This window comes from Meriones unguiculatus, chromosome 2 (assembly GCF_030254825.1).
Source record: "Meriones unguiculatus strain TT.TT164.6M chromosome 2, Bangor_MerUng_6.1, whole genome shotgun sequence".
Lineage (NCBI taxonomy): Eukaryota > Metazoa > Chordata > Mammalia > Rodentia > Muridae > Meriones > Meriones unguiculatus.
Genome location: NC_083350.1, coordinates 45,430,428 through 45,455,615, shown reverse-complemented (window position 1 = coordinate 45,455,615; position 25,188 = coordinate 45,430,428). Strand labels below are relative to the sequence as shown.

Here is a 25,188-nt window from a genome sequence, read left to right as displayed (position 1 = left end):
TAAAGAAATCAAAATTCTCACTACAAATATGGATTTCTTTAAATATGCTTAAACTATAGCTTCCCATGTTACTCCAGCAAGATACACTTGTGAGCATGTGTGTGTGCTCTAGTGGCTTTTGACACTTTGATAGTAAAGAAAATGGCCCCAGATCAGAGCAACAATTTGTTAAAGTATGACCATTAAATACCTTACAGGTAGAATGTTCTTTTCCTATGGCTCAACCATTCTAAGGAAACCAAAGATTTTTTTTTTTTCTGTTGAAAAGGTGTTTCTTTTAGTATAAAACTATCCTTTATAGAAGCTTTTCTCCAACTGGTTTCTTGTTTTATGCATCAAAGGAAAGACAGTATCTTCCCATCCACAACCCCTAGGGATGTATTTCAAAATCTTGACTGTCTGGTGAGGACTGGTATTTAAAATGCTTACATCAATGCATCAGCTGGAGCCCGGCTGGCAATGTCCTAAGATCAAAGTGATCATGTCCTCTGTTGGGCTTAATTCTAAATCCATTTGTGTTAATTATTTTCTGCAAAGATCTTATGTATAATGAGCAGAGGACCTAGAAACCCTCTTGTGATTTCAAATTAATTTCTTAGTATAACTTGGTAGTAAAAGGGAATCTGACACACACATTTGGTCTGTTAAGAAAGGCAATTTGAAAAACAAATCTAAGTCAGGTCTATCAACACACTCAGGTATGTCAAACCATGAGCATGTACATGCCTGCACACCCATCCCAAAGCTTTAGAAAACCTTCCCCACGTCCATCATCCAATTATGCCTGAGCTACTGCCTACTTTTAAGAGTATAAACCGAAATTACTTAGATGAAAAGATGGGAGAAACACACTTCTCTTGTGAGAGAAAGCTGGGTCAGCGTGAAGGAGGGTTGAAAGGGTGTCACCATCTATGCCTGCAAAACCTGGAAAAGACCCGCAGGCTGCCTGTGTGCAAGGTTAGGTCAGCCTTCCTACAGCCCATCCCTGAATTCAGATCATGACATGACCAAAGGTAAGGAAGGAGAATGCTCAATACCTGGAATCACGTCTAGCCCCCTGACACTGTGGAAACATTTGCACTTTGCTATGGTCAACTGTGATTCTTTTCCTACACGGTGGGTGTTTCAGCATCTTGCCCATTGAGGATTAGGCCATGGGTATTTTTCAAAGGTCTGGAGAACAAGATACAATGATAACTTGATCCTAAGTCAGGCATAGGATTCCATTTATGTTGTATCGCTGTTTATGTTGGATCTAACTACAGCGTGTTAAGTGCAGTATACTAGAAGTATTTCCGGGATGAAAGTTAATGTGACATTCTCAGGTAGTGTTCTCTGAATCCAGTAGCTCTGAGGAGATCATTAACCATGCTAGACTCTCCACAAGTTTGCTATTTTAAGCATCCTGACGTCTACAAGAGTATGCAACCCGTTATAGATGTATGTACATCTATATATGAATATGCACAACCATGCTAGAGATGATGGCTGCCATTTGTTCAAAGACTTTCTTGACGACTCTTATACAGGATAGTGTTATTGAGAGAACTGGCTTTGGAGTCAGACTGCCACTTGGTAGCTGTGACTGTGGGTAGGTTGCTTCGTGGTTCATAATCAAGTGTCCCCATTTGCAACATGGGCATCACAGAATTATCCACTCCATGGGTTTAATGTCTGGGAACAATGAAACGTGCTTCTATCTGTCTGCCAGAAGGTATGGCACGTGATTCACGCTTAATGAATGTCTTCAGTAGTTATTGTTGAAATACGGCACTGGGCGTGAGGTGGCTGCCTCCATATGACCAGAGTGAGACGGGAAAGAACTTGAGCAACAGAATAAGAAACCCCTAGATGTCACAACACATCAATCTAAGTCAAGCCCCTCTCTTGGCAACAAGGCAACTATATTTTGATAATAACGTGCTTTCTTATTGGTCCGTACAGACCTTGGGAGTGATGAAGAAAATCCTCTCCAGTTTGAAGCAGATCTTATAGACTATCATGCCAGTGGATGCCCACGGTTAAGTGCCTGGGCCCCTTTCCTGCAGTTTCTAAGTAGTTGGCTAAGCGTGCGTGTGTGTGCGTGTGCAAAGGGCTTGAGTTGGCGGTGAGGTGAGGTGGGGCATTTGTGCTTTCTGATTCTGATGACTAAGTGTTTTAGGACATGACCTTGTGCTAGGTACCTTCCTACCTGATTTCCTGCAAAACAACAAACCCACCTTCGTCAGCACCAGCAGCTTCTACTGCATGCGTGACATGTTGCTCTCTCATGCTGGCTTATTCACGGGGATTTGGGTGCGAACCTCAATTTCAGTGCATATATATCAGACGTTCAGTCTCGGTAAGAGGAGGGATAACAACATGAATTTTGGAATTAGGAAGACAGGGATTCAAGTGCACGCACCACCACTTACTAACCTCTGTTAAGTAAGTCCCCCTTAACCTTGACAACTTCTGGTGCCATGCCCTTGAAAATGAGAACCACTTTGGTCCCCCACATTACAGGCCTATCTGGAAGATTAAATTATGCCAAGTGCTTCTGAAACACAGCAGATGCCTGCTAAATATTAGCTGCTTTTATAACTCCAATTGAATCGGTTCATTTGGCTACCGTTGAACACAGCTAGCATTGTCTCCCTGGATATTAGACAAAGGAATCAGCCACCAAGAAGAATAGAAACACAATTCTCACTCTGAAAAGGCTAAACAAGTCCAGACATGGAAGCTTGTCTGTAGCCTAGCTGCCTGGGGCTTCTGATCCCATAACTGAAACTCCATGACACAGACAGATTCAATCAGATAATGACAACAATCAATAATGATAACAGAAATTATTATTTATTTTCATAAACACAGAATATGTGCGTCCCGCTGAGTTACACGCATCACATGCCAGTATTCACTTTTAGGGCAGTCAATCAAAGAGAGCTCTCAATATCCACCCTCGGAGGTAGGAGGGGGAAGACAGTGCTAGGGATGAGAAATTACCCACGGCAGAGTGACACATTCCCCAAGTTAATCTAATCCAGGGGGGCCACCGGGGGTCGTTGCAAGCCTGTGAATATGAAACAGACTTGATTGATTTTCACTGCAGTAGCTAAAACTCCGTTGTTATTTGCAACAAATATCAGGAAAGATGAAGCTGTGAAAGGATTGTATATCAAGCACCCAGTGCAGTCATAAATCAGAAAATGAAGTTAAAAAAATTAAAAGCGGTTGGAGGAAGGCTATATCTGTGCCCTAAGAGACCTTGGTTATTAAAGCCTGAATCCCAAATTAAAACTAGAAGCAATGAAAGCCTGTCTTGACTCAACCAATAATCCGCCCTAGAACTGACCCAGAATGAAGCCTGACTCAGGACACCTCAGCCGCTTCCTCTTGTGAGTGGGTATTCACATCCACCCACCAGAAGAAAGCAAAGAGCAGTTCACATCCTCCAGCAGCCCAGGAAGCAAGGCCCATAGGTACCAAGGCTGGTGGAGCCCTGAAGACTCATCTCGGAAGCCATCCTCACTCTGCAGCTCCTCCATTCTGTCCAGGGCCTGAACTGCCGTGACAACCTCATGTGTGACTCTCGGTAACAGAGACATCACTCAGAGCCTCAGCCAGTACTCCTGTAAGTATGTGCCCGTGATAGGGTCAGAACGCACTCCACAGGAACCTCAGCCGGCTAGGCTGCAGGCACACTTCCATGTCTGGACCCACAGGGATTTTAGGAGTGTGAATTGTATTCCTGTTGTTCTTGGTGGCTGATTCCTCATTGGTTGCCTAGGGAGAGTCTTATTCAAGTTGTCAAGACCAGAATTCCTTGTGATGAGGTCAAGTGAATGTTTCTAAATGTTTCTAAAAAGCATGCCAGGTACCCTGCATTTTGAGAGCCGAGGCTTAAAATAATTTCATATGTCTCCTCTCTGCACTGTGAAGACAGAGTAAGTGCTAGCTAGCTCATTTGTCTTTCTGAGACTGTCTTTGCAGTTCCTGGTTTGTGTGGTGCCTACCATACATCCAGCATTCAAAATGTTTTCATCATTGTACAAATCAAGGATCAGGTCAAAACAGCTCTCACCATGTGAAAGATGGATTTCACATGGGATTCTAGGTATGCACAAATTTGCACTCTGCTCTTTTGTCTACTTTTTACTATCTTTGAATTCTCAAGCCAGCACTCATCTCTCTGCACCTCAATTTACAAATCTCTAAAGTGGGCAGAATCCTACCTCATAGGATTATAAAAAGGAAAGGTTTGTAAAATACCTACAGAACTGCTTAGCCCGAAGCCTATCTTGATAAAAGGATGAGTAAATACAATTATATTCATTAGCTTAAACTGGTGTTTTAATCAACACTCTTAAAAACAGGTCAGGTGGTTAAATTAGTAGTTTCACTGAAAAATTGTTCTTTTGGGAGAGACTAACTTGCCTTACACCATTAACAATGAGCAATAACCTTCAAGAAGTTCCTGCCAGGAGCAAGAGCTGGTAGTGCCTGTGAGGCTGTGGCCTGCAGGTGTCTAAATTGCCATCAATATGATTTGTAAATATCACGGTCACATTAAGAGGTAACAAGGTAGTTCTGCAGAGTAAAGAGAATATGACTGAACTTAGAGGTGGGTGCACATGGTCACAGGCAGGAGGCAGGAGTGTGGACACGGGGCAGCATCTAATCATCTGGGAACCACTGATTGGTCCGCGTGAAGCTACTCAAAAGCAAAGCAGCCCTTTCGGAGCCTTCAGGCCCCTAAACACAAGCTCATGAATTGAGAAAGCTTTGACAGGACTTACGAGAGATGGAAGTTAGTGATGAAATCCCTGGCAGCATGATCCACAAATTAGCATTTTCTTAGAGAGAGCAAAAGCCACGGAGAAAAAGGAATGAAAAATCGCCGTTATATTTTGGCTCAGACTAGGGTTTGAACACCAGCACTACCATTTTAGAGCCAGGAGACGGTGGGCAAACAGCATGCTTCCTCTGACATTTAGCTTTGATGTAATCTGTTCTCCTGACAAGTGGTGACCTACGGCCCGCCACACGTCTGCACTGCTCCAATGGCGGATGCTTCACCCCTCTCTTTCCATGGAATGTGTGCTTCTCCGAGGGATGAGGCGAAGCAGGCAATGAACAAGTGGTTTATTAAGTTATGCCCAGAGCTAAGAAAAAAAGATCAGGCAAAGGGCACGGGAGGTGCCATTTCTCACCGAGTATTCCGGGAAAAATTATTTGATAAAGTGGAACCAGGGCGACAACTGACAGGAAGTCTATGACTTCCAATGACCTGGAGAATAACAAAACCTTCCTGGCAGAATTACTGTACGGATGGTGTAAGTGCAGAGAAGCCAGTACCTAACATCCAGAAAGCACTCAGCAGGCAGTGCTTTTATCATCGGTATTTAAATGCTATTTCCATTAGATGTGAGGGCATTCTGGCTGAAATCCATTAGGAAACTTAAAGCATATTATCTCCCTCATCTTTCAGAAGACGAGTTATGACAAATCACAGCCTGGGAGCTCATACCTTCGAGAGTCTATGTATAACAGGTTTAAAAGCAAATGTCACCGTGGCCTAGGTTCCCAGGACAGTGTCACCCAGTCATAGCAAGGCACACAGCATCTCCAGGCCCGAGCTGCCGGGGAAGAGTGCCAAGTCTGATTTCTTACGGTGCAGCTCCACCTGTGTGACTGTTAATTCATGAATCCCAATCCTGTTGCCTAGAGAGGGCCCTAGGGCTCAGTGTCCCGGGAGCCTAGGAGGAAAAGCGTGGAGAGCGTGTTGGGCACAGATGCACATGGACCCAAGGGTTTTGTTTCTCCATGCTGTCTTGGGAAACTTGTGTGAAAATGTGAGTGAGTGAGCAAGTGAGCCTGTATGCGTGTGGGCGTGTGTGGGGATACTGGGAACACCTCTGACCTGGTATGGTCAAGGCTCCAGTCACTAAGAGCGGCAGTTCAGCGGCGGGGAGACCGCTCAGTGTGCAAAGTATTGGCCGACAAGGGTGAGAACAGGAAGCAGGATCTTTATCTCCCACACAAACGCCGCCGGTTGGGCGCGGTTACCTGACTGTAATTCCAACTCAAAGAAGGCAAATCCAGGGAGTCCCAAGAGGAAGGTGGCGAGCTATCCTTGTGGTAATTAAGTGTGAGCTCAGCGTTCAAGTGAGGGACCCCACCTTAAGAGAGTAGGTAGACAGCAACCAAGGAGAACACCTGCTACCAGCCTTGGGCCTGCACATACATGCACACATACATATGGACATGAACACACATTGGTACCCACACATTTGTACATGCATACGCTCCTGTATGCATACACGTGTGCATGCGTACACACATACCCACAGATGTGAACATGCATACACACTGGTACACAGACTTGTACATGCATACACATCTGCACTCATCCCCCCACCCCCACATATGAGAAATAAGCACTTTAAATGCCCCAGTGTCTGAGAATAATGCTGAGAACCCTGGCTTTGGTTTAGGTCTTAGCTGTAAAATGACAACTAACTGAAAGAGAGGAGCCAGTTGCTCTCTCTCTTGGGGTCTGTGTCAAATTTAAGGGGCAAAGTAGATCAACGTGCCCCTGACGGTCCTGCAGGCTGAGCACGGAGACTCCCCTCTTGGAGCTTCCTATCAGCCTGAGGGGCAGCCGACACACACAGGGAGTGCAGCATGTTTGTGACACAGCGAAGATTCAGGACACACTAGATTCCAGCAACTTCCTTGCAAATACCTGCCCCATCCTCCTCACTGTGTGTTCTGAAGACAAACTGAGGCATTATGTAAGAATGCACCCAGCGGCTGTTTCTCAATTGTCATCATGATTATCTTGGGGACCTAAGGATGAGGAGCAGGGAGACAGTCTTCTCCTGGGCTCTTTGGGTAACAAGCGATTGGATTTGAAAGAGCATCCTCCATTAAAAAAAAAAAAAAAAAGCCAGATTTACATGCTTTCATTTAAAGAAGCTGAGCCTCTCAGAATTGAAGCAGGATGGGTTTGTTGCACAGTGAGGATTAATTAGCTGTCGGGTATTATTAAATGTTCCCACTCTCAAGACCCACGTGGAATTGGATACTGTGAAAATGATCAAGTGGTAATCATTGAGGCGGTGGGGGCAGGGGGACACAGTTGCTGGCGATGCAGATTTAAAGAGCAGAATACGCTGGTAAAGTGTAGTCTAATTAATATCACATCAGACTGCTCTCTGTGTGGGGTCACTGCTCTGAGTCTGTGGATTTCAGGGTTACTGCTTTTGTTCTCTTCTTTCTCCATCAGGATCAAAAAGGAAGGGAGAAGGGAGGGGAAAGTACAGGAAGTAGATGTTTACATAAAATGGATGTTATTTAAGGTAAGGAGTGGAGTGAAACATGGGTAAGATAATTCTTATAGTAAGTATGTTTATATTGTTATAATTGCTGCTCATGCGACTGAAAAGTAACAGAAGTTTAAAGAAAAAAAGAATCACACTCTAAGGGGATTGGTAGATGCTAGTGACCACAGACCCTAGCGTTCTCACCAACCCTAGAGTCAATTTGGGTCTCAGATGTGAATTTCTCCAACTCTTTGCCTTAACAGCTGAAAAGCAAGGAGAAAAAAAAAAAAAGAAAAAAGAGTGCATTGTCCAGTGCCACACAGCTGGTCACTAACAACTGGAGTTAGAATTGTTATTTTCTAAGTGGCAGCAGCCTCAGAAGCTCAGCTCTGGCCTCTGTCAGGGGTGTCCCGAAGCTCCCTTCATTAGCATCATTGTCTTGGTGCCTCTAGAGGGAATGTAAACAACCTTCTCTCCTCTGTCCCTGGATGGCGCCTCCACGGGGTTAGACCCAGATCTATGGGATCCCATAGAATGCCAATGGCAATGGGAAAACCACAGCGGGCTCTGCAGATGGCCCCACAGCAAACAAAGGCAGATGTACCGGTTAACACGTGAAAGATAATTTCAGAGGCATCAAAATGCACCGATGTCACATTAAGAAATGAAGACAAAGTATCTCCTTTTGGAATAATTTGATCAAGACTGAGCCCAAATTTAAGTTTTTCACTTTTCCCCTTTTATCTTCCATCTGTCTGTAGTTGTGGTTACTGGTCTGTCTGTAGTCTGTCTGTTGTATATGTGTGTGTACGTGTGCCTGATGTTTGTCTGTCCCTAAAAAAAATGGGCTTTTCTCTGTGTTGAACAGCACAGAAAATGTGAAATCTTTAACCGGTAAGAGAAGACGTTACTAGTCCCAACTGACTCAGAAGAGTGAATGCTACTGCAAACAGATGTTATCAGACAACATCCATTTTGCTGCCAACATTTATGGTGGTATTTGTGTTAAAGGTTGTGTTAAAAGTCCAACCCACTGGCTACTTTCAGCAAATTATTACCACAACACACACATACACAGGGACGTTACTCTAGGTCAAGGGCATGGAAGAGAATAAAACTTAAGATTGGCTGTGCATAGTAAAGTTGTTTACATTGCTCTCCTAAAGGCAGGTTAAACGGAAAAAGACCAAGTGAGGTGGGACAGCAGGTTAAGTACACAGTCTTGAAGGATCTCAAGGTATATTTACTTGGCTTCAAGGCCTGGAGAAGTATAATGTCTTTGAATGCAAGAGGTATTTTCAGAACAACGCATCACTACAGACAGAGTCCACGGTAGAGTTCAGGGGCATTTTGATGGAGAACCGGCATTTAGGTCATTTGCTTTTCTCACAAGACTGCCATGAGACAAAAGATGGTCTTAATTCCTGTCCCATTTCTGTCACGGTGCTTACTATGTACCCATAATAGCTTAGGGAATGAATAAAACAGTATAAAAAAAGAAAACATGACTTCTCTTCCTTATTCACGCACACACACAGACACATACAACGAGGGTAATAAAGGGTATGCTGGCAGTGGTGGTGGTTGTGAGGGTGAGGATGATGATGATGATGGCTAGCGATGATGGTAACCCTAAGTAGAACACTAGCTCAGAGTGTTTTCTGGGTACCAGATATTATATAGGAGAAGGTCTTTATTATACACACAGTGTCTCTTTGACTCTGCGTAAGAACTACAGTGAATAGTAACCACTGTCATCTGGGTTCTACAGACAAGCCACTAGAGATACAAGGTTTCCAGTCAAAAGCCCGCTATCACCAGCTGGGGAGAGGTGCAGTCATACTTCTGACCCAGTCCAGCCTACCTGGTCCTTCCCGCTCTTCGTTATGCTCTTTTGAAGACTCCCAAATCCCTGCACTTTTAGAACAGTACTCCCAACCTGGCCTGCTACAGAGCTGGGGAACTGGCATGAAAACAGAGCAGCCAGTGTGTGGGGCTCAGAAGGAACACAACTAAAGACATGGGGCCATCAATACAGGAAAAGCCTCAATAGCCCAGTACTGTGGCCAGCAGAGTGTTTGAAAGCATTTGATGAATAGATGAATGAATGAATGAAGCTGTGAGCTGATAGAGGCACACGGGGATCACCAATGCCCACTTCTGCTCATGTGCCTGGTTGAGACCCTCTCTCCCCACGGACTTGTGCTTCCCTCCTATGCCCTTTCAGGTTTGGTCCTCTGTACATCAGCTAGAAGTCCTGTGGGGTTAGGGATGGTCCCAACTTGTTTTTGCTTTACTGTTTACACTGAACAGATTAAAGATAAACCACCCAGTCTTAAATCACTTTTACCTACAGTTCTCAACCTGTGGGTCTTGACCCCTTTCAGAGGGGGTGGGGGACAAATGACCCTGTCACAGGGGTCACGTAGGACCATCGGAAAACACAGATATTTACGATATGATTCACAACAGAAGCAAAATTAGTTAACGTAGTAATTAACTACTGGTCTAGAGAGACTTCTGTTAATGCTCCATTATTAGAAATATTCATTTTACTAGCAGGCCCCCACCCTCAGGCCTTTCCTGGCTTCCAGAACCAAATTCCATTTCTTTCTTCTTTGGACAAATAACAACTCTCCGACTGTCTCTGCCTGCATTTGTTTCGCTCTGTATGGAGTTAGGGCCATTTGAGTGTGGGTGTGTAATGGCCCCCTCCTTACCAGGCTATGCACATCTGGTAGGCCATAAGGAAGCCACACAGACTGAGAGCGGAGCCTACGTACATGCCGAGTGTAACAGCCACAGGGGAAAGACCCCTTGCCTTCCACGTTCACAAGTTCACTGACAACAGGACGTCTAGTTGCAGGGGGAGAAAGGAAAATTAAATTGTCTGACTAAAGTCCAAAACGATTAAATGAATGCTGTTTTCAATACAGATTTCCTTCAAAAAAAAAAAAAAAGGCTCTTGTGTGAAAGGCCTGGTCCTCACGCTGGTGGATCTAATCACCCAAAGGCATCTGGGATCACAAGGGCTGTTGTCAACAAGTCAATGTGTTGTTGGCTTCAGAATTTGGTGGAGTGACTGGAAGATGGAGCCTGGCTGGAGAGACTAGGTTTGAAGATGGATCTTGCTCTGGCTCCACCTGTCTGTCTCTTTCCTTTCTGACCATTAATCCTGTCTACATATGACAACTGCCCTTACTGTATTCCTCAGCACAACCTGAAAGCAACAGAGCCAGCTGACCCTCGACAAAATCTGGAAACTGTGGGCTAAAATACATGACTCTTCCTTTAAATGGTTTCTGTCAGTTAAGACAGCACAAGGACAAATACGATAACCATGCAGGGTTCCTATTAAGTTGCAGAGTTCAAACCGAGGTCTGTTAGGATTCTGACGCGTGGGTTCTGAAGGGCAAAACTCAAACTTTCCACCCCATCGGCCTGTGCCCCTTAGGCCAACTACAGAAGGTGTTCAAGACATGCTAGATAATGCGACTAGACAGGCTCAGACCACAGTGGCGTATGGCAGTGGCCATGTGGCAGGTCCTTGGGGACAAAGCAGAAGCATGGTTTTGTAGTCATTAGGGCCTGGCACCTTTCCCACTCCTCCATCTGCCACCAGAGACGGGTAGGCTGAGGCTCTACCCAGTGCCTTCAATCACGTCTTACAGTTTTAATCTGCTGCTGCGGCCAGCATCTGCCCAACTTCAGGGGACGGTGGCCCAGACTGCTGAAAGGCATGGCTGGGACAGCGACACTCACCCGCAGTGTTGTGATGGTGGCAGGATCCCGGAGCCGGCCCTCCTCATCTTTCAGGTTGTAGCCTTCGGGTCTCTTATCACGCTCACTCACCTTCCACAGCTTCACAGTTTTATCTGTGGAGGGCAATCAGAAGTCAGGGTTACAGGGAAAGGAAGCTTTCTATGGAGATGAGAAAAGGGGTGCAAATGGTCAAGGTAATGATAGTAGTAAGATGGGCTATAGGAACTAGCTCTTCAAGGTACTGTCCTGAATAAATCTCATGTCATTTGAAGGCAAAGCTCACAAGGCAAGACAAAAGCACAGCTTGTGTTGGGACAAATGGCTTTCTCTGCTGATGCACTGTTAAACTTATACCTTACATTTTAATTTTACTCATTCAGTATATTGAATTTGAATAAAATTGAATAAGAATAATCACATATGTAGAGTTCATTATGTAACTGTTAGCACATGGACCATTGACCTACTGTTCATGATCACTCTGGGCAGCAGGGCACTGTTACCATTTCTGTTTTTAACATCCACCCTGCTTAGACACTGTCCCCACCATGCCCACAAGGGCCCTTTGTTACCTCACTCTCAACTTCCTCGACCGTCTAATATTTCTGGCTATTCTGCTCCCCAACTCCCTGTGCTACTGTCACATGACTTCCTCCTATGCCCACAACACTAAGCACACGTCTGCCTCAGGGCCTTTGAGCATACTGTGTCTTCTGCCAAGAGAGCTATTTGCTATCTATCTATCTATCTATCTGTCTGTCTGTCTGTCTGTCTGTCTGTCTGTCTTTCTACCTACCAACTTGTCTATCTGTCTATGGTCTATCTATCTATCTATCTATCTATCTATCTATCTATCTATCTATCTATCTATCTATCTTTTCCTTTCTTCTATCTGGCACTGAGGGTTAAGCCCAGGGCATCTAAATGTTAGAAAAGTTCTTTGCCAGTGAATTATCTCCCAGGCCACATGACCTTTTCATGTTTTTGTTTTTGTTTGTGCCCCAACCTCAGAGTAGTTTGTATAAAGTATACATAAACACAATTCTACCTCAATTCGCAATTCTCCATTCTTTATTCTCGCTTTGTCCTTGACTACCACCACTTTCTTTCCCTCCCCTCTCTTTGCCTTTTCTTCTGCATAGGACAACTTCACTATCAGTTGGCTATTGGTCAGTTTTCATTATCCGTGTGTCACTGGAACTCTCTTGAGTTTTGTCTGCCTTGTTTATCACTGTAGTTTCAGCTAGAGACGTAGCAAAATACTCTTATCCGGCTGGGAGCATAACTCAGCTGCCTGGCACACACAAGGGACCAGTCACTCTGCTCCCCTCCCCTCCCTTCTCCTCACTTCTTCCTTTCCTCTTTTCACTATAGTTTAGACTGTTTTACCACAGCATCTCTTGATGACACCTGTCCTTTTCCATAGCTTTGAAATAAAAATGAGAACTCCAGTGCCTCCAGATGTTGACAGCCCAAGGTGATGATGGAAAGAGTCTGGGACTCAGAGGAACTGCTGAGGCACGTCCCACCCAGGCTCTCTTTCTGCATTTTCAGAAAACATGTTTGGGCTAAGCCAGTCTTGTCTGTGTGCCACATGGCCTTGAACACCTTCCTTATCGGACTGCACATCTGCAGTCCATGCTTGCCTTTGCCTTTCCTTCTGAAAAGCAGAGGCACGCATAGTTTCTCTATATTTGTCTCGATTGGACAGCATTTGGTGTGAGATATTGTTGGACCCAATTCCTACTACCGCCTTAGGTCTGAAACCCAGGGCAAAAGGCTGAGATGCCTATTGATATATCAAAGCAGACTCTGGCTGCCAGGTTCTCCCAGCATCCTTCAGTCCCTACCTACTACAGGGTCCACCTTGCTAGCATACCCTGTCTCTACCCTGAACTTTCCAGCCCAAGGGATGGACTGAGCTTTCTTTCAGCTCCTCTGGCCCAATGTAACTCAGCTGGTTGGGTATGCCAGTCTCTCAACCAGGTCACCCTTCTTGGTCAGTGGCTCCCCTCTTGCTCTCCCTCCCGTTTCTCTCCTCACATGGCATGGCTCAGTCTGACCATGTCTTTGTCTCTGCCTCTGGATGTTTTCTCCCTCATACCTACAAAAACCTTCTCCGGCATACCAAGGAGGAGTCATGTCCTCTTTTTTATTTCTTAGTTATCACCCAACAGCCAAATGGCCAAGGACCATGGTGCTTGCGAGAAGGTACACACAAAGCAGTACTGCAGTCAGGAGTGAGCATCAGGAAATAAGGAATCACAGAATGCCCACTTAAATCTCCATTTGAGAGTACATACATATGTCTATTTCAACATTACTCAGTTGTCACTCTGTACCCCAGTCTATTCTGAGAAATGGCATCTTTCCTATGGGGGGGGGAGGTGTCTTAGGAAGAATAAATCAACATGTTTAACTGAGTTAGGCTTCTAATGGTAGCGTCCAAATAGCAGCTGTGGTTAGAATTGCCATTCCATGCCACAACTCTGCATTAAGAATAGGTTACTCTCCTGTCCTGAACTTCATCCCACAAGGATGTCTGCACATCTATATTTTCTGGGAGAGATGCTGTCCTCTTTGCCTTTTGTGGGACATCTTTGGGTTTCCTGTCCTGCCTCACTTCTCCACTCCACCAGGCTCCACACCACAACTTTCCAAGTTCTTCACCTTTGGGAGCACCATTCATGCAAGCAAAGGAACATGACCTCACAGTTCATGAGTTGTTCATGTCTTGTCCTAAGAGGTCTTAAAGTAGTGTATTGTGGGCTGTCAGCAGCTATGGGGATATTTTAGTAAAAATTCATTTTCATGTGCCTGGGTATTATTTGGACTTCCAGGCCTACTCTCATGCTTGGTAAGGCTGCTTCTTGTGGGAGCCACATTCTCAGCTGTGTACTCACTCCTACATGTCCTGGGAGGAGAACCCGTCCTAGCTGTGGGCTTAATTTAGAAATTGTTAGCTCTATGCTCACATCTCATTGTCCCAAGCTCTTTTGAGATCCTGTTCACATGAGGCTGCCTTTTTAGAGTGAGAAACTTAAACATGGACCATATTTATAGTCACTTGATTTCCTCCTCATCAGATGTGGCTGAGAACAACCCATGAGCCTGTGAATTTCACCACCAAATCTTTTCTGCTTCTTGACTTTGAAATGTGTTCAAATCCATTTGTTTGCAAGTCATATTAATCTTGTATTTTATATTATAAATGATAAATTGCTGTAGGGATAGATAGAAATCACAGGCAAAACACAAGGATAAAATTTGCTTATGACTTCCAGTTTAGGATAATCCATGATCAAAATTTCATATATATTCTTTTTAATTGTTTTGGATGGTATCTCCCTATGTAGGTCTGGGTAGCTTGGAACAGAGACCACCTTCATCTGCCTTCCTAGTGCTAGGATTAAAGGCATGTTCCACCATGACCATCTCTTATGGATATTCTTATATTTTCTGTATGCAGTACTTTAAGGCAAGGAACTATGATGATATTACATATACTAAGTTATGTATTTAATAATTTCTCTTCTTTTATTATACAAGAGGTACCTGGCATTGTAACTGAAAAATGAGAATGAGCAGAAAAGTTAAAAAAACAAAACAAAACGACTTCTTTAGTCCTAGTAGACTAAAATTACTGTGTACATTTTCTGTATAATCTTTCACTATTTCCTTGCTCAAATATTGCTAACAAGCACTATGCCATATGGGAAATACATGCATTGTACCTGATTATATACTTATACACCAACAGCTCTCCACATACATGTATTTACTGAATCTATCACAGGGAGTGTAATACACCACAGGACACACAATTTGAAAGAAGAATGTGTTAACCACTCAACACTTGATAGTGGGAGACATATTAATCCATAGAAGAATCAAATCATATGGGGGATAATATACAGTCATATGGTATTTTAATAAAATATTGGCTAGGAAAGTATTCTCTTTCTTTTTTTCTCTTTATTTCATTTCTTTTCTTTTTGGTTTTTCAAGACAGGGTTTCTCTGTGTAGCCTTAGCTGTCTTAGAGTTTTTAGACCAGGCTGGTCTCGAACTCCCAGAGATCCTTCTGCCTCTGCTTCCCTGAGTGCTGGGATTATAGGCATGTAACACCATGCCTGGCTTTAGGAAATATTCTTGTTGCTACATTATTCAATTTAAAAACTTGGCTTAAAAACACCTGTAGAATATATCATATTTCTGTTAAACACATTATCTACATCTTTTTCTTTTTCTCTAAAAAATACTAACAATAATTCTTTCTGTATCAGAACATACATTGTCTTTGTTTTGTATCTGGGCATCTTCTTAATTTTTACCATGAACACCTTAGCACTCTGCCTTTCTCAGCATAAGCAGCCAGGCAGCATAAGTAGCCCAGGCAGAGCAATGTGTCTTTGTGTGGCAAATAACTTCAAGACCTGTTCCACAATGGAATGTTAACTTTATTTTTCTTTAAAAGTTATAAAGCTAAAATCATATTTTAGCAGAATTAGTAACTATACTCAACTAATGAGATAAGTACCCTTTCCTTCAAGAAGATAATTGATGGAGAATTCAATCCAGTTCCCTGAGGTTGTGTTGCCTGGGGTTGCACTTGACTTTATTATCACAGCATTTTCATTTGACTCAGAATCCTGAAGCTTTGTGGGAAAAGAACTCCAAGGAACACGCAGCTGTTAATATGAGCAATGGCTTTTTTCTTTCTTCTGGCTTGTTCTCTGAGTAGTTTATCACCACTTGTGGCAGCTTTAAACATAACCTTACCATTTATCTTCATTTTCTCTTTTATATAGTAATTCCCATAGTTTTCCATTAATTTTTGAATGTTAACCTATTCAGCATGAGGGGGGATGGTGTGGATTTTTAACCTCAATGTTATTATAGAAAAGAAAACCAAGTAAGAACATGGGGATTTTTCTTAGAAGAGTCATTTTGAGATGTGGTTGGCATGTGGAATAGCATCCCAAATGGGAAGATAATATCCTTGTTAATCAAAAAACTATTTAAAAACTCAATTAACAGAACATTATGCCATATAATTAATCTTCATTGAATTTCACTTTCTTTCCCATCCCCCCTACAAAGTAGTTAATAAGCCTTTGGATTTTACTGCAATAATCAATAGGCTAAATTTCATAATATAATGTAATCTAGCTATGGAAGAAAATCAGACACTTCTCTGCTACCAAAGTAATTACATTAAAACTACCATGAGTCTCTTTCACTCTGAGCGGCGTGTAACAACTAAGTCTGTGAGTGAGACTTGAACAGAAAAGAGTCATAAGAGAGCAAATGAAAATAAGGTGAGGTGATTTGGCCTCCAAGAGACCAGGATTGCAAACAATAAACAGGACAAAAGACAAGACAAAACAAAACAAAAACAACCAAAAAAACCCTAAACAAACAAACAAAAAAACCCAAACAACCAAAACCAAAACCAAACAAACATGGCAGGTATGAGAAGAAATGATTTTTACTGTAATACTGAAAAAACAAATGAGTAGAGATCTGATCATATTGAGACATGCCCGAATAGCTCCAAATAGTTAATTTAAAATTGTCATGTTTTAGATCTGTACACTGCCTTTATAGTTGAGGAACTTGGTGGGCCTTCTGCACTACATTTTCTCTTTCTTTTTTCACTAAGATTGACCTATGACTTACTGTCTACACTTTCAAAAGTAAAATGATAAAAGCAACAGATTTATAAGTGGCCTACAATGCACAGCCAAGACATAGTAATGGGAAGCCTTTTGTCTTCAGTTTTCTGTACTTGATATGAGAATCTTAAGTTACGTTTAAGCTTATATTTGGCACAGACTCACACACATGATGAAATGAATCACTCTTCATCTCCTTTCCTTGGGCAATGGTCTTTAATTTTTCTCTCTGTATCCTCTTGTTATCATTTTCCAGCAGTGACTGAACTCCAAACTGGCTTTTTTTTTTTTTCCTTCTAGAAAGGCACTAAAATCCTGGAGTGTCATCAGCTTCATTCAGATGAGTGAAAATGCTTTATTTACTTGTCAGTATCCTATCCCCTCTTCTCTATTTATATCAGTTCTTCCTAAACCAGCATCTAGGAAGGGCATGGAGCGTTGGAAAGCACATAAAGAGACTGTTTTTCTTGATCAGTTTTTGGGAGCATCCCCATCTCCTTTGGTCATGTGCTCCCAGCTCAGAAATTGATTTTCTCAGATACACAGACATCTGTTTTGCAGACCCTAAAATATATTCAGGGATTAATAACTATTTTTCAAAATGCCAGCAGCATGTCGAGTTTCCTGAAATGCATTTCCAGAATAACATGCAGTGAATCTAAAGACAGGAAGTTACATTCCCCACACACCTGCAAGCAATCTACATTAGGAAACTGCAGATAACGGGTTCCACAAAATTGGGTCATAAATTCGATGTTTATACAAAGAATAGCTACTATTTGTGGAATCCAACTCTGTGTGCATCACGAATTCTGCTGAGCATCTTGCAAACAGGGTTTCTAAGTTTCTCACAAGCCCACAAGGAACAGAAGAACACTGAGGCTAAGGGGCAATTACAGGTCTGGCTGACTGTCTCTGAAAACATCAACTAGGAAAATATCTCCTCCACTTACCGTTGGTAGACAGAAGAAAGTAAGCTGCATTCTGCTGAGGGAGCCATCTTATCTTATTGATTTTTTCTTCTATTTCTAAGCTCTTCAGGTAATCGAACTCGGGCTCATGGCTCTGGAATGTGCTGTAAACATTGTATTCACCCCTGCGATGAACCTGGTTTTTACTCTGTAGGAAGGCAAAATACACACAGAAGGTTAAACCATTTAAAGCCAGTGCCAACTCATGGGTTCTTTTTCTCCCTTTGAGAGAAGCATTAGGAGTGGGCTGCCTCAGAGAGACTGGAAACCGCAGTCACTGCGGCAATAAATTCAGTTTTGGTTTACTGGTCCCAAAAGCATGCACTGTGATGGCAAATATCAGAAACACACATACACACGCTCATGTATACACATACGCATATGTATTCATAAATTATATATTTAAATTATATATTTACAAATATATACATATCATAACATAGTCATAGAAACAGAAGTTGCCAGGCCTGGTGGTGCACGCCTTTAATCCCAGCAAGGGAGGCAGAGGCACATGGATCTTTGTGAGTTTGAGGCCAGCCTGGTCTAATAGTGAGTTCCCGGACTGTCAGGGTTACAACTCTGTCTCAAATAAAAAAAAAAAAAAAAAAGAAAGAAAGAAAGAAAAAGGAAAGAAAGAAAGGAAAGAAGGAAGGAAGGAAGAAAGAAAGATGTTAAAATAGGACAAGACTTTGCAATCAATACAAATAGAAGATCTAATATTCAAATCTTTGTGCATTTCATGGAGTGCTGGGTGGGCCATTCTGTGGTGATGCTCACACATAACTTATATCAAATCCCGTGAAAGGTGAAAAGCTGTAGCAAAGGCAACTTTCATTGTTCACCAACTCTTGGAGAGGTAGGTAGAGCTGGGAGGTGGACCCCGGAGGCTCAGAGATACAAGTGAGTCTTCTGAGGTCACACAGCTCGTAAGGAGCAGACCTGGGCACCATTCCCTCCCACCTCCCTCTTTATCCAGCATGGGTGATGAAAGGACCATCTGCACTGAGTGCCATCTGCATCATGAGGAGAATGATGGGCTTTACCTATGACTTTCCCCAAGCACTAATTATGCAAAGTGCAAACAGCAGGAACTAAATAAATGATGAGATTCTGGAGCACAAAGTCAAGGGTGTGAACACAGGGAAAAGGGTGAAGAGGAGGAAAAAGCCTATTGAGACAAAGAGGAAAAGGGACAAGAGGAAAGCTTTATCGTATTACCCGTATTTTAGAACCAGGTTACCCAAAGTTTTGAGGTATGGCTTTGAAGATCTCTTCAAAATTTAAAATTTGGGTCTTAACAAACATATTTTAAATCAGTGTTTGATTTTAAAAGGCTCAAGGTTTAAAACAAGATTTTAGACGGATATAGGATACTTGGACACCCATAGGCATACCTCAGCGTGCCCAGAAGTGGGTGCCTCTGCTGCACCTCGAGGGTGCAGACACTGGGACCAGGGTCCTTCTACGCAGTTCATCTAAGAGTGCCTGTACTGCGGAACAGCCTCTTCCCCCAGTGATGTCCCTGTATCCACCATCCTCTTCCTCGCTGACTTGTATGTTCCCAGGGAATGTACTGACACTGCTTTGGAAGGCACATACCACATCATTCTCCTAATGAGTCAGGCTTCTCAAGTCACCCCATAAAGGAATATAGGTGAAACCTATAAATAGCTAGCAGAAAGTGTCGGGTGGAATATTACTGGCAACATGCAGCCTTGGGTAATTTATGCTAAATAGCTCTTCTAGTTCCCCTTAATCATAGCTGTGAACCTAATTGGATTTTTTTTTTTTAATTGGAGATTTGAGAATCAGTTTTCAAAGGGCTTTCGATGCTGACATCCTTGCTATTCTCCTGCTTACTCACAGACCTGGGCCATCTTAACAGTAAATTTCTAAGAGGGTTGATTTGCTACCATCCAAATCAGACTGTCAAGTGTGTGTAGCATGTGCCAGACCAATTAGCACCAGGCAGCTCTGGAAAAAGCAGGAAAAATTCCAGGTCACGAAGAGCGATTTAGTTCTTAGTTGCCAACTACATTTTCATGTTGCTGGGGCCAGTGTAATGGGTTGGGTGCCTGATTTAATGCTGAGCACTTGAATTTACACAGAACCCCGAGGGATTATGACACCCTTATAGAAATTAATTGCAAATAATGTGCAATTACCAAATATATCACCCCTAAATGAGGCTTTCCTCTTTTGAGGGGGAGGTGTAATGCAAATGGCTTGGAGGCACAAAGCGGGCATTAAATTGCTCAGGAAGTCTCTTGTGGAGTCCTCCTCCAACACCGGGCCTCCCTCATGCCTCCCCAGTGCCCAGTGAATCTCAGAGGCAGGCAGTGGCAGATGGGAGAGACACTAGAACACAGATTACCCTGCTGGAAGGATTGGAGTGTGCCAGGAGAGGGCAAGGAAATCAAAACGGGCCATAATTCCTTTCTGAGAAAATAGAAACAGGCACGGGGGGGGGGGGGCATACTCAATTTATGTGAACAAGAGAAAGAAGTCTTAGTAGAACCCAAGCCTCAGGAAGAAACCAGCCACCGAATAGCATTATATGATATATTCAGCTCCAGGGACCCATACTAACATGGGTTATACGATGGGCTGACTTTTTGGAGGCTTTGCCCCTTTGGTAGGCTGGGCGTCACTTTCTTCTCTATTGACCCAACATGCTCTCTTTATCACTGTCAAATAAAGCTCTATTTTTTTTTTCTCTCCTATGTATTCTGGCAGTACCTGAAATGAAGGGAGATTGAATTTCAACACCCGGAGGAGGATAGATCCCAAGAGAACAGCTGGAGTTTTCTCCTTTGTAAGCACCTGTGGAATTTTGCAGGTCAGATGAGAACAGCTGCTGTTTCCCAATGCTCACTATGCAGAATGATAAGGCCCTGTCCAGGGAGAACCCTCTTTGAGGTGCTTTTGTGAGGTTGAACTTAGAACTGTGGATGCTAATGACTTTTTTTTTTGGCAGTTTTACTGTTGCTGAGCAAAGCGCCAGGCAAGGTTAAGGGCGACAGACACGTGAGGATTAAGACACAGTGGGAGTCCTCCTCTAAAAAGGGAAGAGAATGAGAATTTCCAATTGGCTGATACTTACCTCCTGTTCTCGCTGAAATATTACAACCCGACCCCCCTTGTCCCCTGTCGCTAGTAACTCTCCTGTGTGGTTGAATTCTACCGTAGAGATAATGTCAGCTGAAAAGAAGAAGACAAAAGCAATTTAAGTAACTGCACACTTACTTTGAAAGGGTAGATAATAGACATACTTTTCTGTGCATTTAAGGGCTTAGGGCTCTGGCTGTGCAGGGGAATTTACAGGGTTTTATGTTCTGCATTTTAAGTACCACTTGAAGTAGCAGTTGGGAAAGCGAATTCCCTAGGTGCCCCCTCCGCACTATGAACTCCTGGAACATCCGGGGCGAACAGAGGGTTAAGGCCCGTTCACACCCTTCTGTTTTGTGGAAGAGAAAGTGAATTTCTTTGTTGCTCACGGGGACGGGAGTTTTCTTTGCTAATTTTCACTAACCACAGACCCCTTTTCTCCACTCCAGAAAGTGTCCCTAACAGGTATCAGTGTGGTGGTCTGGGTTAGGCCTGGGGGAAGCAGGGTGCAGAGGTCGACGCTGATGCCAATCACAGGAGAGGACACAGGTACCCCGCTAGCCCTCCAACCTCACCAGGGCTCTCCCCTTTTGTATAAACCCAGCACATCCTCGGGAGCACACCCTTTTCCATGACAGGAATGACAGTGTCATGAGGTCAGGGGAGTATTAGAGAAAGGTGCAGGCACCAGGGATGCAGAGCACAGGTAACCACAGCTGGGATGTTAGCTTACACGCTTAGCACCCCTGAGGCCCAAGCACACATGAGCTACCTATGACTAGATTTATCAGGGCTAGTTTTAGAAAAATGTCAGAGATTAAATTCTCCATAATCACTCCTCCGCATGGCTTACACAGTTGGAGAGTGCAAAGGAACTTAGAGATAAAGAAGAGAGAGCATAAAAGAGAAAGGAAAGTGAAAGAGCAAAAGAGGCAAAGACTTGTGACTATGGCCTCTGATGGAGGATTCTCTGGAGCCTGAACCCATGACAGCAAAGACAAGGGTAAGGTGGAAAACCACGGCAACAATCCCAGATGACCTCAAGTCTTACATCTTACTTGTGTATCATCATTCTAGATATACTGCTTTATTCGTATAAGTGTCATAAAATTCTCCAACTCACACACAGTGTCTTTTCTGTATATCGAGAATATTCTTAACTTGCACTGTTTGTGCAGGAGTCAAGAGTGTAAGTCACAAGCCTTCAGCACTTTCAAGTGAGGCACACTTAAAGACAGTCCAAGCTTGGTTTTGGCCTTATCAGGAGTCAGTTCAAACCCCCCAGGGCAAGGAAGGAGCATGGATAAAGGAGCCCCTTTTAAGGAGCAAGTGCAGCCCAGCACATGCTGTCTGCTGTCCTCAGTCTTTGAGGAGTTAGCACCCAGACATCTAGATCGCAACATAAACATCTCATAAACATTCAAATTCTATAGAATGATAATATATTCTCTTTTCAACACATGACAATAAAAACAATCTGTGGCTTTTGTTTGTTTGTTTGTTTGTTTTTTCTTTTACGAGACAGGGCTCTGGGTAGTCCAGGCTTGACTTGATGTCAGATATATCATGGGCTGGTTCCCACCTTGACATCTTCCTGCCTCTGATCCCTGAGATTAGGGTTACAGGTGTGTGCTACCAAGCCTAGCGCTAAAGAGAAAATCTGTCTGTAGGCTGAGGGGGAGGCTTGGTGGGCAAAGGGCTTGCTGGGCGAGCACAGAAGCTTGGGTTCTCAGCACTCAAAAGGGGCTGTGTGTAGTGCCTATCTCCAACGCCAGGGCTAGAAGGAAGAGGCAGGAAGAGTCTGGGACCTTGCCTGTCAGCTGGTCTAGCCAATAGGTGAGCCCCAGGTTCAGTGAGAGAGAATGTCTCCAAAATAAGGAATAAAGGGGGTTCAATAGGAGTGGGAGAGAAGATAATGAGATGGTGTGTATGATCAAAATACAGTCTACACATGTATGAAACTGTCAAACAATAATTTTAATATATACTAAAAAAATGGAAAGAAGTAGAGAAAGATACTGAGTGACAGCCTTTCACCCCCACAGACACACAAATGGGGCAGGTACCTGCACGCTCACACAAACATGCTTACAACAGGCGTGTCCGCTCCCCACACAGATCTTACCTAGGGGTTGCATATGGTTTATGGGTCAAGTATTTGTGATTTCTGGCTTATGATCATCTTTGCTTAGATAAGGTGACCTCATTCCTTATTGATCTAAACTGGAAATCAATTCTATTTTCTCAGGAAATGAAGCACAGAATAAGCCGTGTGGTTGCTAAGCCTTTGATGTAAGTTTAGAGGATCAGTTCCCATAGCAGGCACACATGAACGGAGGCTTAGTGAAGCCCAACATGGCTGGAGGACTTGCCATTTCACACGAAGGGTCTGCTTGCTTGTCTTTCTTACCGCTTCCGTATCTCAGCTGCTCACTCTTTGCTGAGAGAAGCCAGCTGTGAGCTGCCTGCGGTTGCCTTAGAATGCCCTTTCTGAGACCTCTAGACGACTCTTTGAGTTTTAGCGTGTACTTCTGACATCTCTATGGCTTTTGGCCTTTTCAGTGAGTACAGAAATAGCTTCCTGACCCGCCTAGGACCTAAGGTAGGCGCAGTCAACTCTTTTCACTTGTTAGCTTCTGTCAATTGGTAAGGAACGAATCAAGACTCTCAAACTGCTCAAACACTAGCATATGAAAGAGAAAGACACACACACACACACAGACAGAGAGACAGAGATGGAAAGACAGAGAGAGAGACAGAGACAGAGAGGGCATATGAGCAATAAGAAGGTGGAGAGACCCTGCCCGGAACCAAAAAATGCCAACTTCATATCATCATTGCTTTTTGTTTGTTTGTTTTCTTTTGTTTTGTCTGAGACAGGCCTCAGCCTTGGCCTTAGGTTTAGGCTGGCCTCAAACTTGTCATCTCTCTGTCTCAGCCTCTTGAGCATTGGGATTACTTATGTGTGCTGCCACACCTGGCTCACAGAAACTAGGCTCTAAGCTTCTACTCCGTACAGTTGTGTCCTTGACTCAGGCAGCAATATTTACACACACTCTGGACTGTGGGCTGTGAAGCCTCTCCACTGAGATCCAAGGTTGAGCTTTTTCATTTGGGTGAAGGTAGGCATCAAAACTAAGAGTTAAGTAGCTCTTCGAACACGAACCCCAGCTACCTGCCAAGAAAAAAGCTATGCTCAGCAAAGGGAAAGCTACTTTCCCAGAGTCAACAAACACACAGTTCTCCCCAGACCCTGAAATGTCTTTCCTTAATAACTATATAGCTGAAACTAGGGCAGGATTCAGGTTTGAATTACACAGTCCTAACTAACACCACTAGAACCCTCCAATTTGGAAAATAAGGTATTGCCCTAAACCATAAAAGGTGTCTCATTTGTTTTGCAATTGCCGACATTATTCTGAGCTCTATCTTCCTTGAGAAGCACATAAGAGAAAGGGTGAATCGAATGGCAGGAGTGTGCAATTCCCCTGTCCTCTTGCCAAGACTTCATGTTTGTTTTAATCCTACCAACCAGCTGGTCTCCATAGGCGGTTGCTGCAGTTCAGCTGATACCTGTTTTGAACTTTCCTGTCTCCTGACTCATTTATCACTGCAAAGCAGCTAGGCGTAGCTGGAAGACTTCGCTGTCCCATCCATCTCTACTTATCTCCATCTATGACCGCTTAATAATTGATAGAAAACGCAAGCGTCTCCTCCACATTCCAACTTCAAAATACCAAGGCTACAGCTGCCCGCTCTCGAGTGTTTGAGACACTCTGTTAGCAGACCCATGCTGCTCAGGGCAGGAGAACATCTGTGAGCCTAGAAAGACAGGAGCTAGGCACAACCACCGGCTGGAAGACTTAGTGACAGCAACCTCATCTCGAAGCATGATGGGCAGAAATCAACCCTTCCCAGGCCATGCGACTTTCACCCTTAGATAGTTTCTGAGACAACTCGGTATTGCATTAAATTTCATTTCAATCTAATTGCGCTGCTGAGTAAGGGACTAAAACCCCGAGCATTTTTCCTCCCATTTCTATATGGGTGGAGACAATGTGCATACTGACTGAAAAACAAAAGCCCCAACACAGTGACTGGGGTCAAATGTGGTTAAAGGGTTCTAAAGCGGTATGAGATTGGTCGTGATCCCCACCTAATAGTGCTGATTTAATTTCCACAACATGGTGGCCTGCTAACCTTGTTTCTAGCTCAATCGGCGCTGCGAAGACTGACTTTTCCCCTTTTACAGATCAATCCCTGCATTGTACAAAAGTTTCAACCTAGTAATTTGCTACATCAAGCCTCTGTTTACCTGAACAATGGATACCGACTCGGCAGTTGTACTCACAAGATGGGA

At 43.6% G+C, this 25,188-nt stretch overlaps 1 protein-coding gene across 4 annotated transcripts in view; it reads right to left on the bottom strand.

The window, feature by feature from the left end:
• Positions 1 to 25,188, bottom strand: part of Ppp2r2b (protein phosphatase 2 regulatory subunit Bbeta) — a 393,334-nt gene that overhangs the window by 75,716 nt on the left and 292,430 nt on the right. For all 4 annotated transcript variants that reach the window (XM_060377325.1, XM_060377326.1, XM_060377327.1 and 1 more), the window contains 3 exons: positions 20,824 to 20,921; positions 17,703 to 17,868; positions 11,073 to 11,185 (listed from right to left, as the gene is read on the bottom strand). In XM_060377325.1, coding sequence (XP_060233308.1) covers positions 11,073 to 11,185; positions 17,703 to 17,868; positions 20,824 to 20,921 — 377 coding nt within the window. The remainder of the gene's footprint in view (positions 1 to 11,072; positions 11,186 to 17,702; positions 17,869 to 20,823; positions 20,922 to 25,188) is intronic.